Source organism: Galeopterus variegatus, unplaced genomic scaffold (assembly GCF_000696425.1).
Source record: "Galeopterus variegatus unplaced genomic scaffold, G_variegatus-3.0.2 Scaffold408, whole genome shotgun sequence".
NCBI lineage: Eukaryota > Metazoa > Chordata > Mammalia > Dermoptera > Cynocephalidae > Galeopterus > Galeopterus variegatus.
Window position 1 is genome coordinate 440591 of NW_007726519.1, and position 11047 is coordinate 451637.

At 45.5% G+C, this 11047-nt stretch overlaps 1 protein-coding gene across 1 annotated transcript in view; it reads left to right on the forward strand.

Moving 5' to 3' along the window:
• SLC37A1 (solute carrier family 37 (glucose-6-phosphate transporter), member 1) overlaps positions 1-11047 on the forward strand; it is a 66196-nt gene that overhangs the window by 14113 nt on the left and 41036 nt on the right. The window contains exons 3-4 of the mRNA XM_008568413.1: positions 6952-7084; positions 8781-8859. Coding sequence (XP_008566635.1) covers positions 6952-7084; positions 8781-8859 — 212 coding nt within the window. The remainder of the gene's footprint in view (positions 1-6951; positions 7085-8780; positions 8860-11047) is intronic.

Below are 11047 nucleotides of genomic sequence, written 5' to 3' on the forward strand. Positions count from 1 at the left end.
CAAGGAAAGCGTGAAAAAGATAACATTTCTATGAAATGAAATGAAAATATGAAATAAATTAACATAGTTTTACATCCCACAATCAAAGTATTATAATATGTCATGAGAATAGATTAAAAGATCAGTGGAATAGGATAGAAAATATAGTATATTTGACAGAGATGATGGAAAATGTAGTTTATTTAATAAATGATGTTGGCACAACTGNCAAGGAAAGCGTGAAAAAGATAACATTTCTATGAAATGAAATGAAAATATGAAATAAATTATCATAGTTTTACATACCACAATCAAAGTATTATAATATGTCATGAGAATAGATTAAAGATCAGTGGAATAGGATAGAAAATATCGTATATTTGACAGAGATGATGGAAAATGTAGTTTATTTAATAAATGATGTTGGCACAACTGGTTATTCATGTAGAAGAAATAAAGACTGAATCCCTGTCTTATAAAAAGAAATGGATGGATTAAAGATTTAAATGTAAAAAATAAAAATCCAGGAATAAAATTATGTTTGTCTTAGGAGCGTGAAGTTAGGGAAGCCCAAGGAACAGCGGACAAAGGCTGAATGGGCAGTTCACAGAAAAGGAGCCCAAATTTCCAAGAAATGTGTGAACTGTGTTCAGGTTTGCTAGTGCTCACAAGTGCAAATGAAGGTAACAGTGTATCAGCTGGTACAACCTTACAGAAAGCAGTAACTCCTATTCCTGGCAGTGGCAGGGGAGAGGACTTTCAGGCACCAGTGACAGTGGAAATGTCAAGTGTTAGCGCCTTTGGAAATCATTCTGGTCATGCCTAGTGAAATGCAAAACACACACAACCTTCAGTACTGCTTCTGAAAATTTCACCAATAAGAATAAACGCACCCATATTTAGGGATATCTGCATAAGCATCTTTATTGCAGCATTGTTTGTAGCGACCAAAAAAAAAAAAAAAAGGAAAAAGGAAAAAAATACTGCTTATCAAGTGGCCCTAATAAATAGGTGAAAGTTTGAATAAATTATGAATACTTCATATTATAAAATGTGCAACTACCTAACACAATTAATTAGAGCCAAACCAGTAAACTTAGAAACATTTCCGGGAAGTATTTTGAGTAAGAAGTTAAGGGGTACATGAGTATACAAGGGTTCTTCAAAAAGTTTGTGGAAAAATGGAATTAAAAGATAATATGAATCTTCCCATGAACTTTTTGAAGACCCCTCATGTGTGGAATGATTCCATTTTTGAAAAGTAAACAGTGACCAGAAGCTTCCCTGTACGCTACCGTGTGCCCCTGTGAGTAGACCATGTGCCTGCCCTTGCCCGAGCGCATTCAGTCCGTTTTCTTGTGGCACCTGTGATTTGCTCAGACAAACTGGTCACATTCAGGTGCTGTTGGAAACGGGGCACGGCTTGCCAGGTGTATTAGTCCACTTATGTTGCTTATAACAAAATACATGGAACTGGGTAATTTGTAAAGAAAATTAAATGTATTGCTTACAGTTTCTGAGGCTAGGAAGTCCAAAGTCCAGGGAACACAGCCTGTGAATGTCTAGGTGGTGTTGACAGTGATGGCAGGGTAGCACATTATGAAAATGGCGGAGCAGAGAGAGCAGAGAGAGGGACAGATTTTTCTCTACTGCACGGTCCTACAATCCAATCACCTCTTCGAGGCTCCACCTTTCAATGACCATAATAGGATTTCCCACCCTCTTAACAGTCACAGTGGGGGATAAGTTTCTAATACATAAAACTTGGGGGACACAATTAAGCTTCAGTGAATTTTGGGGGGACATAATTCAGGCCAACATCTGGTCTTCCTATATTTGATACCAAAACTTTAATTTCTCTTCCAGGACTTCCTTTGCATAATGCTTTTGGGAATTTTTTTAACCTTATAAAGGTTAAACCTTTATGTATATAAGTCTTATATACGTAAAGGACTAGTTAGAACTAAATGAACCCACACAACCTAATGAACCATATAAAGTTTACTGAACCATATTAATTACCAAGGAGAGTGTGAAAAAGATAACATTTTTATGAAATGAAATGAAAATATGAAATAAATTAACATAGTTTTAAATACCACAATCAAATTATTATGGTATTGCATGCGAATAGATTAAAAGATCAGTAGGATAGAATAGAAAATATAGAATATTTGACAGAGATATTGACTAAAAATGTCATTAAATATAGATGATGTGTGTGTTCATATACATGCACACACTCACACACTGTGTTGTCTGAAGGTGGAGTGAGACTGACATCCCACTGTCCTCCCAGGGGGTTGGTGAGGCCCAAATCCTCTGCTGTGCCCATCCTGTCCTTCTCATCGTTACACTCAGCAGCTCTGGTACCCTTCCTGATTTCAGCCTGGTTGTCTCCTCCATCAGAGGTGTACCTCCTGTAGAGAAAGAGCACCGTCGCTGAAGCTTAGTGCTCAGACAGGGCTGAGAACCTGGGAAATGAATGAATGAAGGAGTGAATGTTTCTCCTCGTGAGGTCACCCATGTCCAGAGTTAAAGAATAGAGTTGTCCTTGAACGTAGGTTAATAGAGTAAGTATTTGCACCTAAATGACCGCATGTGCAAGTGTAGAACTGAGGAGGTCCAGCCTGTTCTAGTGTCATCTTTGAAAAAAAAAAAAAAAATCCCTTCTGTAGCTGCCTGCTGATAGCTGGAAATGATTTCCTATTGCTGCCCATTGGTAGGGGGAGGAGGGGGGCCTGCAGACAGAAGACAAATGAAAACAACAGGTACCACACCCTGTCCCTGCCCTGCCCTGCACACACATTACTCTGTGACTTTCCAGCTGTTTTCTCTGTTCTTCCAGCAGGTGAGCCCCTCTCTTTCCCACCCCACCCTGCAAACACATTTTTGTTACTGTTCTGTTTTGTGTTGCACAGATGTTTTTATTGTGGTGATCGTGTGCTTGGTAGTCCCTGCAGCCTTTCCTTCCTTGGAATGTCACAAGTGTATTTTTTGGTTGCTACACAGTCTTTTGATTGATTTTTAAGAACTGCCTGATGTTAACAGGTTGATTAATTACATATGTAACTTGTTAAAATGCACTCATGTAAAAAATTTGCAAAGAAAACTGCTTTTATGAAAGCAGATGTTTCCCAAAGGATCTGGCCACCCTCCCCAGATGTTTTTATGAGGATACAGTGGCTGTGGGAGATTAGTGTGTTTCACTGAAGCACTGTGGTAAGAATCCATGCACCTGGTGATGTTGTCCTGATCAGTTCTTCTTAGTTTAATTAAGCCTTAATTATTCCCCAAAACCAGCATTGGGGAATAAAACTCACTGAAATATAGCAATATCATTGAAAACTAACATGTAGTCATTTNGTGAGCCCCTCTCTTTCCCACCCCACCCTGCAAACACATTTTTGTTACTGTTCTGTTTTGTGTTGCACAGATGTTTTTATTGTGGTGATCGTGTGCTTGGTAGTCCCTGCAGCCTTTCCTTCCTTGGAATGTCACAAGTGTATTTTTTGGTTGCTACACAGTCTTTTGATTGATTTTTAAGAACTGCCTGATGTTAACAGGTTGATTAATTACATATGTAACTTGTTAAAATGCACTCATGTAAAAAATTTGCAAAGAAAACTGCTTTTATGAAAGCAGATGTTTCCCAAAGGATCTGGCCACCCTCCCCAGATGTTTTTATGAGGATACAGTGGCTGTGGGAGATTAGTGTGTTTCACTGAAGCACCGTGGTAAGAATCCATGCACCTGGTGATGTTGTCCTGATCAGTTCTTCTTAGTTTAATTAAGCCTTAATTATTCCCCAAAACCAGGTCCCCAGATGTTTTTATGAGGATACAGTGGCTGTGGGAGATTAGTGTGTTTCACTGAAGCACTGTGGTAAGAATCCATGCACCTGGTGATGTTGTCCTGATCAGTTCTTCTTAGTTTAATTAAGCCTTAATTATTCCCCAAAACCAGCATTGGGGAATAAAACTCACTGAAATATAGCAATATCATTGAAAACTAACATGTAGTCATTTAAATATCCTCACAACCATTTATGCTAGAGTAATATTAACTCTTTTATTGCTTTTGCTGCAGCCTTCCAGTGTGCTGAGGGGTGAGGGTGGGGATGGGGATGACATTTCAATGTGGAAGAGAAGGGCTGAGGAGCGGCTGCTGAAGACGTTGCTGAGTGAGGGTAGGAGAAGTGGAGGCACGCAGGAGTGCTGCATAGCATACTGCCAGTTGCTGAGCCCTTTCAGGGGCTGGGTCCATCTTTACAGCAAACCTGTGATGAAGGCAATATTGTACCACCCCATAACTGACGGCCAAGGCAAGCAAGTGATGTCACCAAGGTTGCAAGCCAACACAGTGGCTCCGAGATCCCAGCTCAGGCCTGTCTGTGGCCAAAGCCTGTGTCCCTAACCAGGATGCTAAGCTCCTGCTCAGCTCATCATGTAACACAACCAGAAAACCTTTTCTGCTTACTTATGAAACAAAAACGATCATTTCTAATATTTTCCATGGATGATTCCTCCCCAGAAATATTTATGCTGAAGGACAACGTGAAAATCCTGCTGTAAGCAACGGTCTGCAGAATTCCTTTTTCCTTGCTTCCATGTAAGGCTATGTGAGAGACCTCAGTTTAGCCCTGCCAGCGATTCCCCCTCAGCCTGGGAGTGTCCTTTCCTGTCTTTCCTGTGGCTTTCTTCAGTGAAGCCTCTTCGGCATGGCCAAATTCCCAAGCAGGGAAAGGTGGGCAGAAATACCTGACTTCTGGAGGAGACGACAAGGAGGAGAAAAGTATAAAATTAGAACCTGGGAGAGGTCAGGGAGCTTGGAGGGTGTTGCAGAAAGCTGGCTTTGGGGTCAGGGCACAGCATGATGGGCAAGGAGCTACCCGGTCACCAGGCAGGTGGCAGCTGAAAGTCTTGGCCACCTCTTCAGGATGGAGCAGTGGAGGTCTTAGCCTTCTCTTCAGGGTGAGAGGCTGCAGATGCCAGCTTTACCCAGAAAGGAAGTGCTGCTGCACCCCAGCCCTGGGACTCCACTTGATCACATGGTCACGTCCACAGCCCCCCAAGGTTGCTGTGGGTGGAACCTGTGAGCCCAGGCAGGAGCAGCCAAGGGGCTCTGAGCAGTTAGGAGCAAAGGAGAGCACTCACCTGGATGCCCAGAGCCCAGTGCCTGGTGCCTGTAGGGAGGACACACTTTTCTGAGGAAAGCTGTGTGGCTGATAGTAACTGAATTTGTAAAGCAGGGCCCTGGTGTCCCATATGCCATGCCAGGACTCCTCAGTGATGTGTGCCCATGTGCAGCTGTCTATAAATTAGTGTCTAGTCCAGGCTGACCATGGCCCTGGCAAGAGCAGCCTTTCAGAGGTGACCAGCCTCTGTGGCTGCTCGCTGCTCCCTCCTGAAGAGGTGGCTAAGACTTTTGCTGCCACCTGCCTGGTGATCGGGTGGCTCCTCGCCCATTGTGCTGTGCCCTGACCCCAAAGCCAGCTTTCTGCACCACCCTCCAAGCCCCCTGACCTCTCTCAGGTTCTAAACTGTCTGGTCTCATGGGCACTGAAAGGGCTCCTGGTCCCCCTAAGGGACACCTCCCTGACCACGAGGACCCTGCCTTCTGCCCTGGCTCATACCTGATGATCCATTCATCTAAGCCATGTGTGGTGCAGAACCTCTGCTAAAGAAGCAGCAGAGCAGGAGAGGAGTGGGAGCAAGAGAGGCCTCCAGGAGGGGTGGATGTTCCAGACTCTGTTTCCCCGCAATGAGGTGGGACCGGCCAACATGTGACACTTTTTAAGGAACTTCCCAAGGGAGAGTTTTGCTCCTGTCCCTTGGCTACCTCCTCCTGACAGTTGAGCTTGCGTCCCTACCCAGTGTCTGTTTCTCTAGGGTCGCTCATCCCAAGCACTGTGCGAAAAGCATGGTATCAGCATCACAGCTCGCAGTGACAGTTTTGTAAATGAACAGCAGCCCTGTCTGCAGATGGGGAGACTGAGGGAGGGACAGCAAGTGGTTTGCTCACACAGCCAGTCAGCAGTCACGCTCCCAGACTGTGGCTGTCCTTTCTGTCCCTCCTCTCAGACAGGCATCTCCACCCCTGGTCCTACTAGCTGGTTCTGTGGGCAGCGTGGTGGGCTGGTGGTCTTCTGCTCCAAGTACCAGACTGTGGCTGTCCTTTCTGTCCCTCCTCTCAGACAGGCATCTCCACCCCTGGTCCTACCAGCTGGTTCTGTGGGCAGCGTGGTGGGCTGGTGGTCTTCTGCTCCAAGTATTTTTTTTAAATTGAGACATGTTGAGGAATATAGTAAAGTATGTGAATCTTAAGTGTCTAGCCTGACAAATCATTACATGCACACCTGGGTCACTGTCACCTAGGTTAAGGTATGGACCCTTTCCAGCTCCCAGGAGGCTCCCTGTCCCCTGTCCCCTGTTTTACCCTCCTCCAGGTGACTGCGGTTGTCACCCCTCGCACCAGGACTCGTTTGCCTTTCCTTGACCTTCATGCAGGTGGAATGAGACAGCCCGCACTCCTTGTGTTGGGTATCTTTTGCTTGTTACTGTGTTTGTCAGCTTCGACCTCATAACTTGCTCTTTTTCATCATTATGTCGTGTTCAATTGTATGACTCTGGGAAAACATACCCGTACTTCCCTGGGGACAGGTGGTCAAGGGTGACAGGCAATTGACTTTCAGCTTGGAGTTCTCATGGCTGAAGCTGCTGCCAACATGTCTTTTGTGGCCATACGAATGCTTATGTTAGTCATGTGTATGCTCAGGAGTGGAATTGCTGGAGCATTCTACTGAAACATCACCTTGGCCCCAGGCCTGTGGGTTCTGCAGACAGACTCCCCAGTGGTATCTGGTTTCCCTCTTAGAGCGTAGCTGCCTCTGGAGGGCTGTGGGGATGCAGGGGCAGAGCTTCACTTGAGGGCACTTGCTCTCCTCGCTTCTGTCCCCCCCTCACATCCTAGGGTGAGCTCCACAAGTACTGCACTGCGTGGGATGATGCTGAAGTCAGACTCAGCAGCCAGAGCGACAAGGCTGGGTCTGCTACCCCTCATCAGCTCCCAGACAACAAGACCGACTGCGGCTGGGCGCCGTTTGGTGAGTCCATCCTAGGTCCCCCACTGTTCATCCACGTGCCGCCACAGGCCATCCTTTCAAGGTTCCTCCAGCCTTGCTGATTTTAGCAGCAGAAAAGCCATCCTCATGACAGCTCTCTCCTTTCAATGATTGCTCCCTTACTGCCACTGTGTCTGCCGTTCCTGTGTGCAGAGGTGCAGCCACTTAAAGTGAGATTCTTGTGGGGGTCTGCTGAAGGCCATCTGCATTTTGTACTTGTTAGACTTGGAAGTGAGGACTTAGCGTAAATCTGTGGGTGGGGAGAAAAGAGAAGTCACAGGGGCGTGGGGTGAGTGCTGGCCTCAGCAGGGGTGCTGAAGAAAAGCCAGCATAATGTTTAAACAAAAGGAATGAGTCAAATGCCCACCCACCGTGTACAATGGGGATTATGTCTCATCAGAAGGATGTGCAGAAGAGTGCTTCAAAAAGTTCATGGATTCATATTATCTTTTAATTCCATTTTCCATGAGCTTTTTGGAGTACCCTCGTATATCTAGCAATTACTTGAAAATGTTGTGATTTTACTTTTTTTTGCAAGAAGCTTAGCTGCCTCTGGAGGGCTGTGGGGATGCAGGGGCAGAGCTTCACTTGAGGGCACTTGCTCTCCTCGCTTCTGTCCCCCCCTCACATCCTAGGGTGAGCTCCACAAGTACTGCACTGCGTGGGATGATGCTGAAGTCAGACTCAGCAGCCAGAGCGACAAGGCTGGGTCTGCTACCCCTCATCAGCTCCCAGACAACAAGACCGACTGCGGCTGGGCGCCGTTTGGTGAGTCCATCCTAGGTCCCCCACTGTTCATCCACGTGCCGCCACAGGCCATCCTTTCAAGGTTCCTCCAGCCTTGCTGATTTTAGCAGCAGAAAAGCCATCCTCATGACAGCTCTCTCCTTTCAATGATTGCTCCCTTACTGCCACTGTGTCTGCCGTTCCTGTGTGCAGAGGTGCAGCCACTTAAAGTGAGATTCTTGTGGGGGTCTGCTGAAGGCCATCTGCATTTTGTACTTGTTAGACTTGGAAGTTAGGACTTAGCGTAAATCTGTGGGTGGGGAGAAAAGAGAAGTCACAGGGGCGTGGGGTGAGTGCTGGCCTCAGCAGGGGTGCTGAAGAAAAGCCAGCATAATGTTTAAACAAAAGGAATGAGTCAAATGCCCACCCACCGTGTACAATGGGGATTATGTCTCATCAGAAGGATGTGCAGAAGAGTGCTTCAAAAAGTTCATGGATTCATATTATCTTTTAATCCCATTTTCCATGAGCTTTTTGGAGTACCCTCGTATATCTAGCAATTACTTGAAAATGTTGCGATTTTACTTTTTTTTGCAAGAAGCTGAACAGAAGATATGTTGTCTTATTTTCTATGTTCANCATCAGAAGGATGTGCAGAAGAGTGCTTCAAAAAGTTCATGGATTCATATTATCTTTTAATTCCATTTTCCATGAGCTTTTTGGAGTACCCTCGTATATCTAGCAATTACTTGAAAATGTTGTGATTTTACTTTTTTTTGCAAGAAGCTGAACAGAAGATATGTTGTCTTATTTTCTATGTTCAATACCACCCCTTTTCACTTTCTGAGTACACCCAAATTTAGAGGAGAGATGTTTTGTATTTTATAGCCTTTCTCCAGAACATAAACAAAACAATATTGAACTTGGCTTGTTCGTTTTCAAATCTGTGCAGATAAGAGCAACTATCAGCAGTTGCTGGGGGCCCTGGATTACTCCTTCCTGTGCGCCTACGCCATTGGGATGTACCTGAGGTAGGTCTGCTTGAGTTTCCAGACTCTTCCCTATTATCAAGTCCATTCAGTGCAGAAAATATTTTAGATGTGCTGAAGTACACAGGAGCACATGAGACTAGGCCCCTGCTCGCAAGTTGCTCACCTTCTGGTGTCTTCTTAGAGACAAGGATGAGGTCAAAGCCATGTGCACCATTGTGTCCACTAGGCAGGGTCTTGAAGCAGAGGATTTACATATCGGAGTATTCTGCTGATTGGACATAGGTTGCCCCCGGCTTTCCTGGCCCTGGGGTTTAGGATGCATTGTGAACCCACATCCTGGGAAGTGGTCATTTAGGAACAGGGTACTTGAGGCTTCACGTGATGCTCAACAGAGTTTGTCTTGTCCTGTGGTTTCAGTGGCTGCCATCTATTTACATATTCCGAATAACTAATGCTGCCTGATGGACAGAACAGTTGAAACAGTGTGTGCTGCCATCTCCACCTGGACATCCAACTTGGTCCCAAACAGAACCCTGAGTGTAGCCAGGCAGCGGTGCATGGTGGTGGGGCGTGCATCCAGAGGCAATGGCTTGCATCTGAGTCCCTCCTGTACACTCACTAGGGTGTGGCCTTGAGCAAGTTACTGTGTCTCTTTGGGCCTCAGTTTCCCCTTTGCAAAATGTGGGGGATAAGAGTTCTTACATCACAGGATTGTGTTGAGGATTAAATGAGTTAACACATGTAGAAGTTCGGAACGGCACCTGGCACGTGGTGTGCTCCTGGCCCGTTTTTGAATTAACCTAGGTGGGTGGTAAATGTTTTATGGGTAATGAGACATGTGGTTGGCTGATTAAAAGCTGGTATTGTGTCAGCCCAGCCAGGTTTAAAGAAAAAGTGTCATAGGGACTGAGGCTTTTGTTCAGAGACTTGAGCAATCTTTAGAGCTCCAAGAACCTCAGGACTCCCTGTAAATGTTTAGTTTCTTCCCTGAGACCCACCTGGAATGTGGGGTTGTCAAGACCTGGGCCCCTTCCCAGCTCAGTGCCCTTGTGCATGGTTGGTGTCCAGCCTGGCAGTTCGTGCTGATGGAGTGCGTGCTCCCCTTCATTGAATGTGTGTACTCGCATAGTGCCTGCGCACCTTGCTGAGTGACAGAGGACACGGAGGCCACAGTCTGTGGTGGCAACAGGACATAAGCCCACTGCAGAGCAGTACCATAGGCTTTCTTAAGGCCTGCTGTCAACCAGGCTGCTGGCTGTCCTTCATCTTGAGGTCAAGTGTTTATATTCTAAAGGCAACCATCTTACTGGAAACAAACAATCTGTAGTTTAAAAAGACTCAAGGTAGGAGTGTGTTTTTCTCAATAACTAGAAAATAGTAGTTAAATCTGTTCTCAGCTGGGGCTGATATTTGTCCCCTATGGGACATTTACTAATATCTAGAGACATTCGTGGGCATCACAACTAGGAGGGGAGGCTACTGGCATCTAGTGAGCGGAGCCCAGGGAAGCTGCTAAACATTTCCACACACACAGGACAGCCCTTCACTTCAAGAATTATCTGGCCCAAGATATCAATAGTGCTGAAGTTCAAAAACCCTGGTTTAAATAAAGTGGTTTTATTGTTGCTTATTTATTGGCAAAGGTAATTTTTTTATGCAACTTGTTAATGAGGTTATTAAGATGAAATTTTGGCCAACATGAAATCTATACAGTAGACTCATGACTGAAACTAGGGCAACTCTGCTTCATTGAGGGGCCTTTTAGTATGACAGCATGGCACAGTGGCTGATAGAACTGATTGTCTCAGATAGAACTGACCTCTCCCAGGTCTCGGCAGTGGGTGTTGCTTCGTTCTGTCCATCAGATGAAATCAGATATGAAGGGCACATTCACTAGTCCAGGTGATAGCTGGCAGGTTCAGGCAGGTACAGCATGGATTGAATCCCTGTATGAGTCTGCTGTAATGTGAGTGAGATTCATTCCATTAGACCTTTTCTTTAAAAACTTTTAAATAGAGATCAAATATGGGCCAATGTTGTATATAGCAAGACTAGCGAATGCTTCTGAGCCCTAGCTGCTGCCACTAGCTCTCAGGAGCCTATCTGATGCTGCCACTTGTTCCGTGACCTTGGGCAGATCAGCCAGCCTCTGTGGGACATGTCTCCTAATTTCTTTCTTTTTTTTTTTTTCCTTTTTGTCTTTTTTCGTGACCGGCAACGGATCGCA